General features: G+C 44.3%; 1 protein-coding gene across 4 annotated transcripts in view; it reads left to right on the top strand.

The window, feature by feature from the left end:
* The window catches only part of ULK4 (unc-51 like kinase 4), a 303339-nt gene that overhangs the window by 91964 nt on the left and 190415 nt on the right, over nucleotides 1-20960 (top strand). For all 4 annotated transcript variants that reach the window (XM_053929211.2, XM_024565949.4, XM_053929210.2 and 1 more), the window contains 7 exons: nucleotides 5079-5212; nucleotides 6736-6857; nucleotides 7004-7060; nucleotides 13936-13987; nucleotides 14090-14184; nucleotides 19521-19572; nucleotides 19669-19813. In XM_053929211.2, coding sequence (XP_053785186.1) covers nucleotides 5079-5212; nucleotides 6736-6857; nucleotides 7004-7060; nucleotides 13936-13987; nucleotides 14090-14184; nucleotides 19521-19572; nucleotides 19669-19813 — 657 coding nt within the window. The remainder of the gene's footprint in view (nucleotides 1-5078; nucleotides 5213-6735; nucleotides 6858-7003; nucleotides 7061-13935; nucleotides 13988-14089; nucleotides 14185-19520; nucleotides 19573-19668; nucleotides 19814-20960) is intronic.

Below are 20960 nucleotides of genomic sequence, written 5' to 3'. Positions count from 1 at the left end.
CTAGACTTGTCCTGTTCCCCTGCTACTTAGAGGTTAGGGTGCTGCTGGGGTTACCTACCTCCCAGGCATGAGTTTCCTTCCTGTGTGCTTGGGCCTCCCCTCAATCCACTTGTATCTGTACCAGTGCTTTTACGACTTTCTTTGAAGGTTCTGGCTGTGAATGGCACAGATTTTTGTTTTTAGAGCTAATGTGGATTTTCCGTGGGAATGTGTACAAATGGGAAGTACAGTAAAATGCTTGGGTTCACCTTGCCAACTTGGACCAGAATTTACCTTTGTGGTTACAGGGCTCAGAGTCGGAACTTAACATGTGTTCCTCTTTGTCTTCCCTCCTCAGTCCCTTTCCTGTTTTTACCCCTCTTTCGCATTATCCTGGGCCCCTTTTGTTCTATTATTAAGGTGATTTCTTCTAATCCAGTGACATCAAATACCACATAGGTGCTGATAGGCATCCATCTCCAGGTTTATCTTAATATATTCAACGGCATGCCCAAGAAGAATCCTCAAGTTAACATAAACAAATCTGCTTCCTAACTCCATCTCTACTCCCAAACTCCCCGTCAACAACACTCAGAAACGCTCAGTAGCATTCTTTATCGTTACTCAAGCCCACACCTCTGAGTGACCCTTGTTTTCCTCACCCAGTCCAACTCATTGGCAAATCATATTGACCCTTCTTCCTTCATGAAATGTTCCCTCATCCCCATTACCCACTTTCCATGCAGATATCCTCCCCTGCCCCCACCCACTGCTCCAAGCCGGCGGCAGCTCTCTGCCCTGGCACCAGCCTCCTAACTGGTCTCCCTGCTTCTAGTCTGGCATCTTCCCAGCCCTCCCGCAATTCACTTTCTGTACAAAAGCTAGAATAATCGGGTGAACATATCTTGGAGTAATTCGAATTCAAGGCCATCCTGACTATAACATGAAAGCCTCATTCAATGGGAATTCCAAAAAGATGTGTCTTCCGGGACCATGTTGTATATATATTTAGGGATTTGATGAAATATACAAATATCCTCCTGTAACTATAAATATTTATTGCTGTAGTTACACATATGCATTTACAATTACGTATATAAAATAAAGTATTGCTTTCAAATTTTTTTCATTGCTACACTCCAAAAGATATGTTTCTTTCAGCGGTCCCTGTGCGCTTTTTAAACTGCAGTTTTGAAGGGTGACCGCAGCACATCTGACATCAGTTCCCGGAGTTTGCTCTGTGTCAGTGACGCAGTACTTCAGAGTGGTTTGTCATCTTCTTTTGCATAAATTGTCCCAGAGACAGCGTATGATGCTTTCATCCGAACCACAAGTTCTTTTCTAACAGTAGAGAGTTAGGCACTTTGTGTGTGTGTGTTTATTTGTAATCTACATAATTTGATAGGATTATCTATGAAGCGGGTCTGTATTTTATTCAGCACTTTTCATTGTTGCTACGTTGTTGGTGGGAAGATTTGTCTGAATAATCTAACTCCCCTTGACTGGTAGCTGGAGGTCTGCGGTCTTCTCTCTGAAGTACTCTCTGTTTGGTGGTGTGACCACTCTTTTTGGTCTTCTTCATTCTTTACCAGTCACTCTTTCTCCGTTTGCTTTGCAGGTCCTTTTCCGTGTTCAGCCGGTACAGTAGTGGTTCCCAGGCTCAGTCCTGAGACTTGCGTTCCCCAGGTGATCTCATTTAGTCTAATGACCTTCAATACCCCCTGGCCAAGGATCACTTTCAGGTTAATGCCGCCAGCCCAGGCCTTTCCTGGGAACTCTGTACTTGCATGTCAGCTGCCAACGTGATGTGCACATTTCCACGTCTGATGGTGGTTTGTCTGCCCCAGGCTTGCTACTCCAGCGGTCCTCGCCCATCTCAGCCTGTGACTGCTCTGCTCTTCCTGTTGGTTGGTTGCATGGAGTTACTCTTGGGTTCTCTCTTTCTTTCCTGTCCAGTCAATAGCAAATCTAATTGTTTACACCTTTACAAGATATCCAGTGTCTCATTGATTCACACCATTTCCACACTCCCACCATAACGTCTTACCTGGGCTGTTACACTGGCTTCTTAACCAGGCTTCTTATGTTTCTGTAGTTGGAACTCCTTGCAGTCTCCAGAGCGCCGATTTTAACCACAAGTCAGGTCATGCCACTCCTCCTCATGGAGAGTGAAAGTCAAGGTCCTTACCATGGCCCACAAGGTCTAGCAAGGTCTGGAGACTGCTTTGCTCTCTGACCCTTTCCTTCGCTGTGCTCCAGCCGCTCGGGCGCACACCATGCACTGCCTAGTGACTGCCTTACTCTTCTTCACTTTTTGCTGCAGGACTTACCTCATCCCCACCGTTTTCTGGTTATTTACTTAATTGGCTCTTTCTTCCCACTTGAGTTTGCATTCCATGAGCTGTGTACACATCCACTGGAAAAATGCTCAGCGCATAGTAGACACAGCAACTAGTTATTGGAGGAGTAGACGAGATGTCACCATCCGTGTTGTCACTGAGCTCACTTTACTGTAGGCGCTGCACGGGTGTGGGTACTAGAGAGATAAACTAGTACGGGACGTGGCAGAGTCGGCCACAGAGGCATGGAGGTACAGCAGGAGGACATTCTAGACAAGGGTGCCAAACTCATTTTCACCGGGGGCCGCATCAGTCTCGCAGTTGCCTTCAAAGGGCTGAAATAATTTTAGGGCTGTATAAATGTAACTACTCCTTAACTGTTAAGGAGTTGAAAGTACATTCAGCCCTTTGAAGGCAACCATGAGGCTGATGTGGCCCCCGGTGAAAATAAGTTTGACACCCCCGTTCTAGAAGGCAGGTGAGGGGAGCATAAAGATGGTGTGTGGGGAATGAGCATAAGGATTCCTGTGGAGACGGGACTAAGAAAACTGTGGTCCAGTTGGTGGGAATGAATCCCAGAGATAAATGGAGGAAAATCGGGGTGGGACCATAGACTGGGAAACAGAGAAGTCCTGGGGAGAAATGGTCCTATTAAACGTAATGGGGGGCGGAGAAGGAGAGATATGTATGTGTGTGTGTATGTATGTATGTATGTATTGAAAAGGTTTTATTTATTTTCAGAGGGGGGAAGGGAGGGAGAAAGAGAGGGGGAGAAAACATCAATGTGCAAGAGAAATATCGATTGGTTGCCTCTTGGAGGCCCCCCACCCAAGACCTGGCCCGTAACCCAGGCATGTGCCGTGATCAGGAATAGAACCTGTGACCTTTCGATTTACGGGATGACGCTCAACCCACTGAGCCACACCAGCCAGGGCGAGACCGTATGTATTTGGTTTACTTGTATTAGTGTTCCGATCGTTGATCCTTTTAACTGGATACCTTTGTAGAACACCAAGGAACACCACGCGCAGTTTGTCGCAGGGCCACTGTAAAGCGTTTATGGGCACTGCACTCAAACGTTCGTTCCCACGTTTCATTTCCTTCATGGAGTGTGAATTCTTTCCATAATTAATGCGCCCTTGTCAGCAATGTGAGTTTATTCTGTAGCTTGTGTAAACATGTGCTGTGAGGGGAAGGCACGGGGTGGGGGGGGCGGGGAGCCTCCCAGAGGGAGGACGTGGAGCATCACCGCAGAGTCAGTTTTACGTCGTTATCGATGCTGTCGGTCTTTTATTTCTCCCCGCTGAGGCAGTGGGTAGTTTCTCAGGTGTTAACAGCCTGTGCTAGTGTTTGAAAAGTATGAGTAGTTTTTGCCTGAAAGATATTTCAAACTACGGTAACTAAGCAGCACATTATTAAATTTTGTCACGGAGAATTTAAATTTTAGAGGAAAACTGACTCCTTATAGACAAGTGTGAATTTGCTTTTTTGTACTCCGCAGTTTTTGGATTTGGCTTATCATGCAATGGTGGTGTCCCAGTTCTTTGGTCTACTCATTACCGCGAAGATTTGTGCTCTGAACTCTTTAAGCAGTACTGATACCTTTCTGCTGATTTAGTCACTTTTCTCTCTGCATTCGACCATTGTCATGTATCTGTTAGAGTGTGGCCAGGGCTGTGACCTGCGGCTAGAACAGAGGATGCTAACAGCTTCTACGGACTTAAACTTTTGATTTGGTTCTTTCCCCAGGTGTTCACAGATAGGGCTCCAAATAACAGTAAGCAGAAAGGCAAAACTGTGAATAAATCTGCACGAGAGCCACAGGAATTCTAAGGGCTAAGATTTCAGTATACTTGGCATGTACTGATTATGTGCAAAACCACCTCTTTCCAGTTTATGGTGCGAGCCGGTTGCAAGTTCTTTCTGAGAAGTAGGCGTTGGCTGGGAGGTGGTCACAACACAGCTGGGAGATGGGCGATGCCAAGGGAGGCTGTTGCACAGGGGCCTTTGCCTGATGAAGTCAGTGGACCCATCGCCCTTTGGAGAGTTGAGGGGAATGGGAACTTGGGAAGATGACTGGTGGTCCAGCAAAGGGGATGAAAATGGGCCTAAAACTTGTCACCAACACCCTAAGTATCTAGAGTGATGGTCCAGTATGATCCCCGGCTCTGGGGTGGAAACAGCTGGTTCAGAAATTGATGATGAAGGAATGCCAGTGGTTTGAAGAAGAAATCAGTTTATTAAAAGGTGGGTATCAATCATAAAACTACCAGACGAAAGGACATGTGAAATCTAGTGTTGGAATGAAACTCTTTCTTTAGGCGTATCATGTGATTTACTGGAGGAACTGGAATCCATGTGACCGGCCTGAGGTTCTGAGCAAGTTCATTGCTAATGACAACAAGGTGCAGACAACTTGTGGTTCTACTGTGAATCTTTGAAACACCAAGAGCCCTCTTCTGTCCAGATGTGTGTGTGTTTGCCTTTCTCCGTCATCTGGGGACGTGGTTTCTTCTCATGGGCCAAGGGCACTATTTTGTAATACACTGGCAGAGGTATCAGTTGTCTTCTTTTCCTTCTGCATAAATGTTTAGATTTTTATGAGCAAAAATGGACCGCGCCTGACAAGTTGCCACAAATCTAAACATCAATGTGACTGGGTCTGTGCCCCCCAGAGGCACTTGCCTTGGTGGCATTTTCAGCCTCTGCTCTCAACTCTCGCATCACGAGAGGTAATCTGTTGCCCTCTTCTGCCTGTAGGCTGGTGATGTACATCGAGAGAGACAGCAGGAAGACCACTCCAGGCAAGGAGCAGCAGGGCGGCAACGAGTACCTGTCCACGTGCCTGGGCCTTCTCATCCGTCACATCGTGCAGGAGCTGCCGCGGGTCCTGGGTAAATGGGAGCCTCGGCCTCAGGCCCCTTGCTGCTTACTTCCCGTGACGTGGCTGGCAGGCTTCGCCTCTTCTTTAGTCTCGCTGGCCTGTTACTGCAGGCGAGTGCAGGGACGCTTTTTCTCGAATGTGCAGTTTCGAGATCCGCCCGTGCCTCATCTGCTTTCCTAATAACTGCGTCAGTGACAGAGAGAGGCAGTGAGCCGGCTAGAGGTGATGCTCAGGTGTCACCTGCAGCAAACCGGTGATTTTGGAGCAAAGCATTTTAATTGCTTAAAATGGGCCCTATGCTACTTATTTTGGGTACTTTCCTCAAGATTTCTCTCTGCTTAATTTATTTGTTGTTAAAAGAATTTTAAAATGCATAAGCACTAACCATTTAACATTAAAGACTTTTGATTAAAGTTTCACAATTTCTTTTGTTTGAAAAGTTTAAAATAAAAATCTCTAATAATGATTTGTAAAGGCTGTTTATTATGGCAGAAATTAAAGTAATCTAAGGCATGTGTACATTTAGTTTAAATCTCATTCTATGCTTTTTCAGCAGATGTAGCATTAAACCAGAAACGTTTCAAATGTTAAATTGATCCAATCCACTATAGTAAAATACACTTAGACTCTGAAATTCGTGATAGTGAATCAGAGTAATGGAAATATCTCCATGGCCGACTGACAGGCCTTTTAGCTTCTTACCGATACCTGGGGAGATTTTCTTGCCTGGTAATGACCGAAAATAGAGCATTTCAAGATTTATTTATTTATTTTTTATCATTTTCTTTTTATTGTTCTTCTATTACAGTTGTCCCAATTTCCCCCCCTTCGTCCTCCTCCACCCACCCCACCCCCCGCTCCCACAGTCCATCCCCACCCTGTTGTCCGTGTCCGTGGGTCATTCATACATGCTCTTTGACTAGTCCCTTCCCCTTCTTTCCACCATTTATTTTAGATGACCATTCCTTAACCTGCAGTCTGAAGGCCAGGGTCTGTCTGGTTAATTGGTAGTTGAGTTTCCTATTAGTAGACTCTTTCTTTTTTAAGGATATGGTGATAAGATTCAAATACCCACAACACAAGTTTTATTTATTATTGGACTTATCATCCAGTGAGAAGTTGTATGAATCAATCAATTTTTATTTCCATCTATTCTATTATTAAAAATTGTGACTTATAATAAATTCATTTATTTTTAATATTTTTCTGTTTACCCATGTAATAGGTGCTTATGCTTAAAATTTGGAAAATACCAAAACAAGGGAGAAAAATTATTTCTAAAACCACCACTCTACCATAGTGTTTAGACACTCGATGTTAAATTTCTGGAGGAGAGATTGCGTTTACATCCATTCTGCCCCAGAAACCACAGCCTTTTGTCCTACTCTCAGTATTTGTGAATGAGTAACACAGCTTCTGTCTACTTCATTTCTTTGGAGAGTCATTCCCTTAGCAACCCCACTAGGTCTCCAGCCATGACCAGGGGTCCCTAAGTCTTTAACCTTCACGCGCGCCCCGGGATGTGCTCTGCAGGTGACGTTCTCAACGCCTTGGCTAACGTGTCTGGCCGTAAACACCCATCCACGGTCCAAGCGAAGCAGCTGAAGACGTGTCTCCCCCTGATGCCTATAGTGCTTCACCTCGTCACCTCGCAGGTGCGATCTTATTAAGAGAAAAGTGGAAGAACAGTGGCTCACCTTCTTTGTAAACAGAAACGCACCAACTCAGACAAAACATACTCAGCTTTCTTCCCTCGTACATGGCTTTCAGGATTTAATCTGTGGAAACTCTCATCACACAGGTATTTCGACCTCAGGTTGTCACGGAAGAGTTCCTGTTCAGTTACGGAACTATTCTGGTGAGTAACACTGAATTTCTCACGTTCCTAATAAAAATGTGGCTGTCCCTACTGTTTGTGGAATTTGGTGTCAGAATGAAATAATTTAAAAATTCTTGTTGGTATTTATTAGTCTCTAGGGAAGTGACCTTTTTCTATTTTTATCTGTTGATTATACTAAAATTTGACATTTGGGGAAAAATACATTTTCTCCCGACAATGTATTTTGTTCACAGACAGCCCCAAGTAGGGTAGATAAGTCCTTAGGACACACTTTCATTGATTTTGGTATTAAACATCATGAAAAAATTAAAAACAATAAAACTGGTGAAAATGTTGTGCTGCGAATATATTACCATCATTACTTACCTTAGCTTACATTCTCCAGTTATGTACCATCTCTTAATAGGATGCTGTTCCTCTAAGTAAAGCTCAATTTATCTTTTCTTAAAATTTAATTTTGGTGAGATGGGTAACAACAGTGAAAGACAAATCATTGTGCTGTCTTTCATTCCAGCTTCTGCTCACAAGGCATCGTCTTTTTGTTCACATGGAGGCTCGTGCATTATGCCCCCTTTCCCCCTTGCCTGGCTCAGTTACAGCGTATGTCACTGATAACACGGGGAGCTACTCAAAGGGAAGGCATTTGTCACGCAGCATCTCCAGTCTCACTTCGATGCTTATAATAAACACTGAACTGAGATTTTCAAAATGCCGCAGAGGTATCTAGTTAGAATGAAGGAAGCTTCTCAGTGTTACTGTTATTTTGGAATAAAAAAAGTGATCAGCCACCCACAAGTTGGGACGTGGTTCTTTAGAAGGTTCGTCGTGGGGCGAGCAGTGCTGTTCCGAAATACCCAGGGTGAGCGCTGGGCACCGGCTGCAAGTCGCGCGTGCTCGGGCAGCGCGGTGGGCGTCCTTGCGCGCTTGGTCTCGGGTCTGTGTCATCCCAGTGCCTCGCATCCAGATTCTACAAAGCACCGAATCTTTGTTACACACTCACGAGTTTGCAAATTATTAGAATTTTGTTTACTACCGTCTTTAATTTGCTTTTCAATCTGCTTTTCGGTACACAACGGGTGTCATTTTAGCATGACCGAGTGCTGTATTTGTAGTTCCATTGCACGACGTATCAGTGCCTGAGAATAGTACATTTGCTCGTGGAGCCCACCGTGGAGTGTTCTGGCACGGGTTTGCTTGGGGCAGGTAGAATGGTCCTGTGTTCACTCTCTTATGTTTTTCTCACGCGGAGTACTTTCCTGTGCCTATGTTTACTGAGTACATTTGGGGTCTTCAAGGAACTACTAAGTGTCTCCAACAAAAAGGTAGGCCTTTGTGGACATTCAGGAATCACACATCTGAGTTTTAGGGAGAACTCTCTGCTCCCTGTGATTCAGAGATGAGCAGGGAGGCCGCAGGGGGGAAGGGCCCCTCACTGTGCCCCGGGCGTGGGTGTGCTCTGTGAGGCCCGAGGGGTGTGCTGCGGAGACTTCCTCCCGCAGGCCCAGTTAGGGAATGGAAAATACCTGACCCGGTTCAAAGATAATTATGATGTGGGAACATTTTTATCATTTTTTTTTTCCTTACAATGTCACTCAAGTAGAGGGAGTTTCGGCAAATACAGTGGAGAAGGCCTTTTAGCCCTGTTCACATGTTTTTCCTAGTTGGAATCATGGCCAGTCCCAGAATGCTGTGTTGTTTTTCTTATCACATCCGTTATTTGGCCCTAGCTGTGTGTTCATTTTTCTCATACTCAGTGTTGACGGCTGATGAAATACTAGTAACAGGGAGAGAAGTATTGACTGAAATTAAGGACCTGCGTTTAGTTGTCCACACTTCTTATGCATGTTATTATGAACTGTTGAGGGTTGGATGTTGCTTCTATGAGTTGATTTGCAATCCATCCAGAAGGCACCAAAGATACCATTCGAATCGGTGGTGCCCTGCTGATGCCGGGAGGCGCAGTCAGCTCTCCAACATTCTGCATCCTCTTAGAAATTCGCAGCAGATTAGCCAGTTACAGCCTCTTGAGTTTTATGCTTTCATGGAATTCTTTTTAATTTTGCTTAAACACAAGTTTCCTGAGGGCTTGTTGGGGAGGTTTTGTTTCCGGTTTGCTCTGGGCAGCACAGCTATGCATGTTCTGTGGAGCGGTCCGTAGGATGGCCTCGTGACACCGCCCAGGGCCCAGTGCATCTCTGTCCCAGTGGCACGTGCCATTCACACGCAGACTGCTGTTTGGGAGGCCTTGTTGGTGTATCTGGACGTAAAGGACATTTCTGTGCTTTTCAAGATTTATCTCTTCAGTTGCTACTGTACTATGGCAGGTCTATTGTCTTTTTATATTTTAAAAATATGTCTTCATTTGAAGGATTCACGTTTGGTCCACCTTTAGCAGCTCTATCCAGTGGCAGTAACTTGCTGCCGAGAACTTCCTGAGCCTCTGGTCAAGCAGTCTGCAGGAGCTGCTGGCCTGCCCCAGGTGGGCGTGGAGACAGCAGGCAAGGTTGGCGTGATCTCCGCTCGTTAGAAGTGTCCTGATGGAGCAGGCTAGTGGGTGGGGAGCTTTGAAGTCGTGCTTCTCATGGGCTTCCGTTTCTACACTGGCACCAGAGCATGGTTTGCCTCTTTGACCTGTAGACATCTTTTATTTTTTAGGTAGAAAAATTCAGGATACTTCTTATATATGGAGGCATGAGTATAGACTTAACTTCCCACCCGTTCCCCCAAGAAAAAGGAAATTGTGGTCTTTTTATATTTTAAAGAGGCTGGTATTTGGAAACAAGATGGCAGGGTACCCATAAACCATTATGGAGCTTCCAGTGGGTCCAGGCAGGAGACGAGTACACAGCTGGTAATTGTTGTTGTCACTTCTCATTGGCAGAGGCAGGGTGTCCTCATACCTGTTTTCCTCTCCAGTAAAATAAAGGATCTGCAGGTACTTTCAGCAGTCGGGCATCTGCGCAAGTGCGATGAGCACTTCTGCGGTAAATACGGTCGTGTTTGCGGCCTCCACTGAATTGGGCTGGGGAGTGGGAAGCAATGACAGTGAGGAAATGTGTTCAGGAACTCATGATGTGTGTTAACCTAGTGTTCGCTGTGTTTCTTGTGTCTTTTGAAAATGCTCTTGATTAATGAGCCGAGGAAGAGAACTTTTTTTGTGTTTGTTCTTAAGTTCTGGCCTCATTAGTTTATAAAAGTGTGATGGTTATGTGTGGTTATGGTTTTCTACAAAAAGGCATCACAATTCAAATTTTCAAATAAAAGAGGAATGACAGAAATGATAAAATTATTCTAATGGATTTTCATATAAGAATATAATTGTAATCTCCATTGCTCACGAATCTTTACTTCCTCCGGGCACTGAGATGGTTATGAAAAGAAAAGACACACTTCCTGCCCTCTGCAGATTTTCATTTTAAGTGTGTTGCTTTGTTGATTGATTTTTGACTTCACTTGTAGTAAATAAGGCAGAGAGAGTGCACTCTTTATATTTAAAAAAATATGCTATATAATTATTCATTGCCACATAAGTGTTCTCGTTGAATTTTTCTCCTTGTTCTGTAAGCCTTGAGTTTACATAGCCAAATTTGCTCTAGGACCTAATTTTCAGCTTCATCGCAGTAGTTCTGTGGGACCCCGAATGGCACGGGCCTGCCCCCGAGGCACAGCCTTCCATTTTCGCTTTAGGGGGGCCATGTTCTTCCCTGCACTCCCTCACGCAGCGAGCCCATCTGCGGGGTGGGTGCCCATCCTTTCAGCTCCTCTGCTAGAACTCCCAGCTTTGAAGCTTGCGCCGTCAGAACATGATAGCCTGTGTTACCCGCTGCGCTGTGATCATCTACCGATTTCTGGGCCATTGCCCCACGTTCCTCAAAATCTTTCTTCCTTGGGATCACTGTCAGTCTGTCCATGCGGCTCCTGTTCCTCTTCTTGGAGAATCAGATGACCCTACGGAGGGTCCTTCCAACACCTCAGCTCTCAGATCCTCGACCCCCTCTCTCCCCATGAGCTTGTCTTCCCTCCCACAGCTGCCTGTGCCCGCGAACTTCTTTTCAGCATCACCCTGTCTGGCCGCCAGCCCAGATTTTCAACTCGCCTCCTCTGCTGTCCATCTCCACCAGTCCTTCCATCCCTCGGAGACTCAGATGGGCCTTACTACGTTCCATGCACCACCCTGCCCTCTTAAGGCCCGACAACTGCATTTTGCCTTCACTCCGCTCAGCGTTCCTTAGCGTGCCAGCCGCTTTCACTGCCTGGTGTTCCCCTGTAACTCCAATTCTTGTCTTTTCCTCCATCGCCCTCCTCTGGCAGAGCCTAATCCTGCTTTGATTTAATTCTCTGCCTGCCCTGCCCCTGCTTTGAGTGGCTAAATATGGCTAGAGATGAACACCGTGCAGGTAACTGGTGTCACTTGGAATTCGTAACTGCTCCTCCCAGTGCACCCCGTCTGCAGACTGGTGCACCCAGGACATTTCCCTCTTTCCATCCCTGCAGGCTCATCCAGATGACCACTCATGCGTCCCTTTCTCTCCTTGTGTCTCCAGTGCCTCCTACTCTGTCTTCGTTCTCCCTCACTGATTCCTATTACACTAAAAACGGAGAAGATGAAATACATCAGGATGTTAATGTTGGTAAATCAATGAAACATTAGGGGTTTTAGAAAATCAAACGGGAAGTATAAGGAAGAAAGTAAGTTAAGAGAAGCCTATAGTTTCACCCTCTAGATAACCCTGATTGACGTGAAAAAGGAAACAAGTTAATACACGTTAGAAAATTCCACCAGTTCAGAAAGGCGGAGAATGAGCAGGGAAAACACACCACCCAACCTCGGCATTTCCTCTCCCCCAAGGGAGGCTCTGCGAGTGGGTTCCTGTGATTTCCTCCTCAAAGTTTGTGTTCATGTCTGTGTTTGTGTGTTATCTACATATTCTTTTAAGAATTAAACAGGGGAGATCATGATGTAAACATGTTCGGTCTTATCTTTCTTAGTAATCCGTAGACACTTGTGTAGATTCGAGTCAAAAGACTTGTCTAAGAATTTTTAATTCAGCATCAACTTCAGAGTTATTAAGCAAAAATTAGGTTCTCATCTTAAAATTTTGTGAAATTATTTTACCCAAATTATCATGGAACGTTTACGTGGCTTTGTAAATTTGCTACGTTACTTCTTTCTTAGTCTTTTTAGTTTGTTCAGTTATGGACTGAAAAAGGGGAGTTCAAAGTGCTCCATATTTTCGGTTTCCAAAGAGCGTGTGTCTTATTTTAAGACTTTCTCTTACTTTACAGGCAATTGTGCTTATTTATTGAAATCACAAAATGTATGCTTTTAAAGGAAAATATAGAAAATTACAGTGCAATTTGAAGGAAATAAAATCATCCATTACTCTACACTCAAAGACACCCATTGCCAACGTACTTTTGTTTCCTTGTAGTTTTATTCATATATGTAGTTGCGTGTAGAAAAGCTTTTTATACGTATAATATATTTACACATGGCATATATTGGTACATATGGTTGAGACTATGCTGTGTATGTGTATATTTGCATTGTCTTGTTTCCATTTTATGTTGTATTGTAAGTATTTTCCTACACCTTAGTTTTTCCTCATATTTTAATGGTTGCATATTGTCCCATTTGTGTGAACCACATAAAGTTTGATAGTCAGTAAAGTTCAAGAATACCCAAACAAACAACAGACTACTCAGGGAAGAATGTGTGCGTGGTGAAACTATTTTAAAATGTCAGGAAAATGATAAATTTGTGATCACGGTTATCTCCAGAGGAACGACAGGCAGGTAGGGTGGGGGACGCTCATGCAAAGAATTGGGGGTGGCTTAGTTTTCTTTACCTGATTGGTGGGTTTCAGGATTTTCTTTGTTTTTTAAAACAAACAAACAAAAAATCTATATATGTGTTCTTTTGTATACATTATGTTATATATATTCTTTTATATTCACCAAATATTTTAAGAAAAACCTCTGGACTGTGGCTGACTCGTTTTCCACTCCAAGCTAATTGCTTGCTTATTTTCTTATTCCCAGGTCATCCTATATTTTATTTGCTATTTGTTACCCCATACCACATATGACACGCGTGTTGTTTTGGAGCTGGGGCAAGAACTCCGGGGCAGTGCCTCTGCCCATGGCTAGCCCAGTGCTCTGCCCAGAGCAGGCTGGCAGTCAGTGCTGCGTTCAGGTCATGCTTACAAGCGCCTCTTCTGTCTGGGATACTCACCCGCCCGGGGACGGGAAGGCCACCCAGGGAGCTCACATCGGAGCTGCCCCGTCCTGCCTTTCAAACAGTGTTGGGGGTCATCCCTCAAGGAGGTGTGAGTGTGGTGTGTGGGAAAAGGGAGTTGGGTTGGGGTCAGAGGCATCTTGGAGGGACTGGGAACAGTGGTAAATTTGAAGACCAGCCTTGAACTAAAGGCCTGCATCAGGATGCGGTTGGCGCTCCTGGAGACTCAGACCTGACCTTCCTCTGAGACGACCGCTTCGCCTGGTGAGGGGCCGTTCTCAGTAACGTCCAAGGGCGTGACCGAGTGTGGCTGTTACGGAACTGGCTATGTATCATGTCGGTTGGATTACCTTCACTCTTGCAGGCTGTCCTTTCTGGGCTTATATTGCTATTGAATTTATTCCAACATTAAATCTTATCGATAGTGATTTGTGTGTTTAAAATGATGATAGTTTATGATGTATATATATTGTTTCATAGGATCATATTTTAAAACTATGAATATAGTGTTCATAATATGTGTGAAGTACAATATTTAACGCCTTTCATGAGTTATTTCATTAAGCATGGTAGGAGGTTTTGGGGCAAAACAATACCTATGTCTTGTTTCAGAGTTAGTGTGAAATCTCCATTTACGGATGTTTTTATTTTTTAGAGTCATATTAAATCGGTGGACTCGGGAGACACTAACATAGAAGGAGCCATAGGTGAGTGGATGATGGGACATTTTGCATCTGTGATTGAGGTACTTTGACATTGTGGTTTTAAACATGTAAATAAACACTTGTAATGATTAACTGTCTTTTTAGGACTGGTGGCATCGGAAGAATTTATCAAGATCACATTGTCGGCTTTTGAAGCGATAATACAGTACCCTGTTCTACTGAAAGACTATTGCTCTACGGTCAGTTCTGGCAGCCATTGAAAATATACCTTTTCATGTACTTGGGAAGTCTGCATACTGCAGAGATCTGAGTCCTAGTATATGCGTACATCGCGATTTACTTACTTTTGATCAACGTTAGGGTGTTTCTAGTTTTTGGCCTTTACAAATATGGCTGTGCATGTTCTCGCCTATGTGTTTTGCTGTACTTACGCGTGCATTACTCTCAGGGTGCACACTTAGGAACGGAATCAGTGGTTACAGGCCATACGTAAACTCAGCTTGTGCACAGACTACCTTAGTGTTTTCCAAAGAGGTGGGGCCAGGTGACATCGACCCCGGCAGCACAGCGTCTGACCTCATCCTTCCCAACTCCTGTTACTTCACTCTTTCTAATGGATGCTTACGTAGCAATATTTCAGCATAGTTTTACATTTTTGTGTGATACGGACTATGAATGAGGCTGAGTAGTTTTTCAAATGTTTCTTGAGCATTTGGGAACACTCTTTTATGACGTGCTTATTCAGGTCTTTTTTTTTTGATATTTTTAATCTAATTAAAAAATCAATTAGCATAAAGAAGTTCATAATGTTTTCTTGCTATCTGTTTTTAGTGTCTTTTTAATCTAATATCTCCTTTAAAATGTTTGCCATTTATTGTTCTTTTTAAAATCTTTTCTTATAGTCTAACTAGAGGTTATTTTTAATTTTATTAACTTTATCAAAGAGCCAGTCAGTTTCTTCCCTGGTTTTCTTTGCTTGGGAGTGCCAGTGGCAAACTCCTTGATAAAGTCATTGTTTCCTGAGGGAGACTTTGGGTATTAAATTCTAGGCTAGCAGTTATTTTTGTCATTGCTTAGTGTTGTGGAGATGTTACTTCATTACCCTGTGTTCTGAGTTGTCGCCGTTGAGAGTTGAGCTGGTGGTCTGTTGTGTGTTTTCTGTCCCTTTAAGGAGTTTTTGGAAAGGTGAATGGGGAGGGTCTTTGGTTTGCTGTAGACGCAGTGGGATTTAACTCACTGTAACCTTTCATTTATTCTGCACAGGATTCTCTGTGCCTCTCGAGTCTGTGGATTGTCTTTTTTCTTAGTTTCTGGAAGATTCTCAGCTTTCTCTCTGCTTATTCTTCTTTGTCACCCTCAGCAGCTCAGATGACAGGTGCATTGAACTTTTTCACTATATTTCCTATACGTCCCGTCTTTCATCTCACTCGGGATTATATTCTGGATAATTTTGTTTTTATTCTGGATGATTCTGTTTCTGTCTCTGCTGTCCTCTAGTTTGGTGCTAAATATAGCCATTGAGTTGTTTTTCATGTGTAGAGGTTTTGTTATCAGTAGAAATTCTGCATGTCTGTTTTTTTCAGTCTACTATATGGCTTTTTATAATTTTCTGCTCCCTGTATGTATTTCCTAGTGTGTGGTGTGTTCATTCACGTTTGAAGGATTTTGGTGTTTTACACTAGGAACAATAACTCCAATACCAAAAGACTGCAATGTCTGTTGCAACTTGCTCCCGTCCAAATTGGCGTGTGTTCTTTGAGACCTTACTAGTATTCACTGCTTGTTGGTCACAGGCATTCCCTGAAGCCTGGTGTGCCTGTTTCCTCCCCCAAGAGGCTTCGTGTTCATCTGGGGCTCCATTAGTCAGGGCTGCCTTAGACCAAGGTCATTGGTACCCATTTTGTAAATCCCTGTGACTATAGTCTGAGATCGTAGCTTCCCAGGGCAGCCTTCTCAGCGTTTCCCAGGAATGTGAGTGTATGTGGAGGGGTTGGTGACTAGATCTGGTTCCTTTACTCTGAGGGTGTGATCCCCGCTCCTCTGTGCTCAGCTCAGTATGGGAGACTCACCCTCGACCTGCACTCAGACCCCCGTCTCTCGCCCTAGTGGGCCCTCCTGGAGGACGATGTTTGTATCATTGGGAAGCGCCTCCAGGGCACAGCCAATGCATGGTGCTAAATTAATTGGACACAAACACTCATTCTGAGAGCTGAGTTCTGCTCCACTCTCTGGTTGAGGCTTTCATTCAGAAATTGGTCTGTAAATTTCCTCATTGTCTTTTTGCACCTTAAGTATTTTTAAGATTTTGTTCTTTTCTATTTTATCTGGCATTTTTTAAATTGTTTGCATTGAGAGAGTTAATTCAGTAGTACCCACTATCAGCAGGAGCCCTGTTTACTGTGGTCACTTTCTGAGTGATGATTTCTCAGTCTGCTAGTGAGATAGTATTTGCGTAAGTGTTGCTTATTGACTCTTGTCTAATGAGCAATAGCCCGATGATAATTTTTTGTGACCCAGCAGTTACAAACATCTGTACTTACATTTAAATAGACATTTAATAGTTTATTTTCTAATCACGAAATGCTATGGGAATAGTCATTGAAGCTGTAGTGTGTATTATGATAGGAGCGGTGTCGTGGCAACTCCTGGGCTTCATGAAAGTATTTGTTAGTGCAGTAACTCATGGGAAACCCTGTAATTACCACTTCTTGATCATGGCTGGAATACAGGAAGTGGAGGATTCAGCACCCCCAGGAGCATAATGTTGTTTGGAATGTTAGCACAGCCCATGTTCAAGGTCGCTGATCGAAACTTGATTATATGGAAGTGGTTACATGCATTTAATTCTTGCTGAGCCCAAGTGCTTAACTGAGATTCTTTTTCCCCCAGAGTTTAGACTCTTCAGAGCTTCAGAGTTTGAAACGATTGGTGTGGCCTACAGAGAAGTTAGAAATACGATAATAATTTGATTGGGACAGAGAATGGGTTCCATTCGTGGTTATACTAGGAAATGGAAAAGTAAAGGTGATTTTTTATTAGAAAATTCTGGTAATAATATACATAAGTCGCCTAAAATACATTTCAGTTTCTCCAACTTAGAAGAATAAGCTAAGTCATTTTTATGAAGAGCCTGTCCTTTTGTGAGTTTTTAAACTAAAGGATGGAGGCTAATGAATACTGAGTGGTTTAACTTTAAGTAATCCAAATTTCTGAGCTCATACTCAGGGTCGGTGAGGATGCAGAACAGATGGAACTCTCAGAGACTCCTGGTGGGAGTGTAAGCTGGCCCAGCCACTTGGGGAAACTGTGGCAGTGGCTGCTGATGTTGGTAAATGTAGGCTTGTTTTCGCAAAGTTAACTGCTGTGAATTAGCATACCTGTCTACCTATCAGTTGATCGTTGCCAGAGACGTGTGTTCATTCCGTGTGTTCCCTATAGCTCCTGTGACAAATGACCACAAATTCAGTGCCTGGAAACAGCAGAGTTATTGTCTTACAGTCCTGGAGGCCGGAAGTACAGAATGGGTCTTTGGGGCTGAAATCAGGATGTCAGCATACCTGTGCATTCTTTGGAGGCTCTGAGGGGGAAGGCTGTTTCCTTCATTCCTTGGCTCCTGGCCCCTTCCTCCATCTTCAAAGCCGGCAGCAAAGCCTCCTCAACTCTCCCACTCCGACTCCTGCTTTGTTGTCCTGTCTCCTTCCCCGACTCTGACCCGCCTGTCCCCTTCGTATTGAGGACATTGGGCTATTCCATCAGGCCCACCTGTACAATCCAGGATGGCACCTCATCCCACAACTTTAACTTAATCACTTCTGCAAAATCCCTTTACTGTGTCAGGCAACAGATCAGCAGGTTCCAAGGACTGGTGTGTGGGCATCTGTCTATCGACATTCTACCACGGATTCCTGTTTTTATCGTCTTGTGCTCAAATGACACCAGATTTGGCCCGTTGGCTTGTGTGTCCTTGTGACATACCCCAACACTCTTTTGAGCTATTCTTTACTTTCTGGCACAACGAGATACTCTGGCCTGGCCCTGGAATGCGTCCTTTCTCTGAGGCGCCCCGGACCCCTTTGCTAGGAAACGGCGTTAGAGACTACAAGCAGGGCTCTAAGTGTGCATCTGCCCCCTGAGGTGTCTTAGCTTCCGGGCCCTTCCAGGAAACATAACTGGGACATCTATGCATGTATACACACACGTGAACACACGTGTACAGCCCACTCATGCATGCTTATATATCATGCACGTACATGCATGTCACATATTTTGAAATCCTGAATTCACACCAGCGTCTTCAAACCTAACCCTCCCCCCGCCCCCCAACAGTTCTCTCTTGCCTTCCCCGATCCATAGCTGTGTGTCCCTTCCTCCTCTGTGAAAATTCTGGTCTCTAACAACATCAGCACATTTTCTCACGTGCTTAATCCTAATACATCGGAAATTGTTAGAGAATTGCTTCACCTAAACCAGTACAGAAACGAACCTAATGAAATGAACTGAGATAAATGAGCCTTTAGTGTGAAATTTGTGTTTATCCGGCTGGTTCTCTGAGCCAGGCTGTTTACTGTTTGCCGTAACGCTGAGTTTCAGAGTCTAGTATTCTCTCTCACGTGCTTGTTTTGTCCCTCCTCTTGTCTTTGGGTTTCTGTAAGAATTCCCTCCTCAAGTCCGTACCTTGCAGCTCCCTCAGTTGTAGTCCTGTGTTCTTGCTTAGGAGGCTTGTGAATGTGGTGGTGAGGTGTGGGGAGCTCTACCAGTGCAGGGCGTCATTTCATTGGCTTGGACAGCAAGGCGGCGGTGTTGGGCTGTGAACATTCTCCTGCCTGTTCATCAGTGTGGAGGGGACAAGTATACATTTAGGATTAGGAATAAGTTTAGTTGTGAACAACAGGAATTTTGTTTATTGTTGCCCGAATAGTTCATCAAATGAGATAATAGATATCAAAATTAGACTGCAAAAGGGATTTGTCCTTTCTTCATTGTCCATTTTTATTTGGGGAGAAAACTTGCTTTTTTGGAGGTTTCAAGCCATAGTTGGTTGTGCTCTGCCTGATATTACTAGTAAATCATAGAGGTGGTTTGTAAGTGGATTTACGTCTTTTGAATTTATTTCTAAAAATAACTAAGATTAATTTGTCATAGTTCTTCTCAGGTATTTGACAAACCCTGAGGATCACATGTCTCCTTTCCCCCAACATTTTGATCGTTGTTTATCTGAAACTCGAATGATGATCACCAGCTTATATACATTAATTTGGTGGTTTGATGCCAGCCATGCCAATTGGATTTTGCATTATATACTGAAGTATCTTTCATGAACCCTACAGGTTTTGATTAATTACTGTTTTGATGATCATAATGTCATTTTGACCTGAGGACTTTTTCAGAGTTAAGTCAGCTTGATGGTTTATTAAATGTCATGCAGACTTGAAATCCAGGATAAATTTAGCTGTTGATTTCCACCCCCCCCCCCTTTGATTTGTGATTCTGTCCGTGGGAAAAAAGCAGATAGTGGTTGTTACCACTTTTGTGTTTATTGAGATTTGAACCAAGTCTTTACCATCTTTTCTTTTAGGTCGTAGATTATATCCTGCCACCCTTGGTCTCCTTGGTTCAAAGTCCAAATGGTAAGTGGCCACATCAGCCGGAGGCCCAGCAGGCACAGGTTCTGTCTTCACTCCGTCTCCTCACAGTCACGTGCTCGGCATTCTTTTCTTTTCAAGTGGAGTGGAGACTCTTCAGCTTGCGGTTGCTCTCAGAAACCACGTCCCTGCTGGTGAACCAGGAGGCTGGGGACGGCAGGAAGGAGGCGAATGTCGATGCGGACAGCAACCTTCTGGCTCTCATTAGAGATGGCTTACTTCCCCAGTGAGTACCACGCTCTGCACGCACACGGAGGTGGGTGGGCTGTCCAGGATGCTTCTGTCGGATTAGATACAATGATGGTGTCGGGGCCTCCATGTCCTTATATTCACGTCCACATGCTTAGGTACTCCTTGCAAGAGAGGTTAGGAACAGAGGCAGTAACTATTACCTGCATAGGGCCCCGGAGAATCTCAGTCCGTCTTGCAAAATACCCAGTTAGAGCTTTTTCTCTGTTATGCAGGCACCTGACTCTGAGGTTGGGCAGACTCAAAGGTGTTTGTGGGTCCAAGGGTGACATGTATCATTCAAGGTCAACATGATCAGACTACTGAGAGATGAGATTGGGACATTTCTGGGCCCTGCTCGGAAATCATGGAGATGGAAATGTTCTTCCCTCCCACACTCTTGTGATAGAAATTCAGTTTAGTTACAAACAGGATTTTTTGGAGGGGTTTGGTGGAACAGGTAATGTATTCAGTAACAGAAAGGAGTTATCTTTCCGTTTTCATCGCTCCCACAGAACACAAGGATGGCTGTGGACATCTAATCTCATGCTGTTGGTGCAGTAACATGCAGCACGGGCTTGGAGCTGAGGAGCAGGGGGCTGTCCCGCGTAGCCCAGGGGCGGTGGGCTAGGCCAGCCCGGGTTGCATGGGTGGGCTCTGTGAAGTTTGCACAGCGACGAAATCACCTCCCGATCGATGCATTCCTCAGTGGACCCTCCTCTTGGAGGGCACGTGACGGTGTGTGACCGTGTGTGACTGTGTGTGTGCATGCTTTGTACTTACGTGGGTGAATACAACTTTGAACCTCGTGTCATGGGATTAATTCATGCTGTTGGTGCCATCTGACACTTCTAAACTATATGTAATCATATGCTTCCTTCTGACAATAAGATGCCTAAAAATGGGGTTTTGTGTAAAATGTGGTTTTTGAAAGGTGCATTTTAGATGTCTCCTATCCAACAGCTTGTGGAGAAGCATCTTCCAGGACCCGAGATGTCCCCACCAGAAGGGACAGGGTTTCCTCCAACAGGACTTCACAGTTTAGTAATAGCTGTTGATACGCATGCGAATTTGAAGCCAAATTTCTTGTTATCTGAAGTTTGCCCAGGTTTGGAACAGGGTGTAAGATGAAAAGTACGGAATTT

This window comes from Desmodus rotundus, chromosome 8 (genome assembly GCF_022682495.2).
Source record: "Desmodus rotundus isolate HL8 chromosome 8, HLdesRot8A.1, whole genome shotgun sequence".
In the NCBI taxonomy this organism is placed as follows: domain Eukaryota; kingdom Metazoa; phylum Chordata; class Mammalia; order Chiroptera; family Phyllostomidae; genus Desmodus; species Desmodus rotundus.
This window is presented reverse-complemented; position numbering and strand designations above follow the sequence as displayed.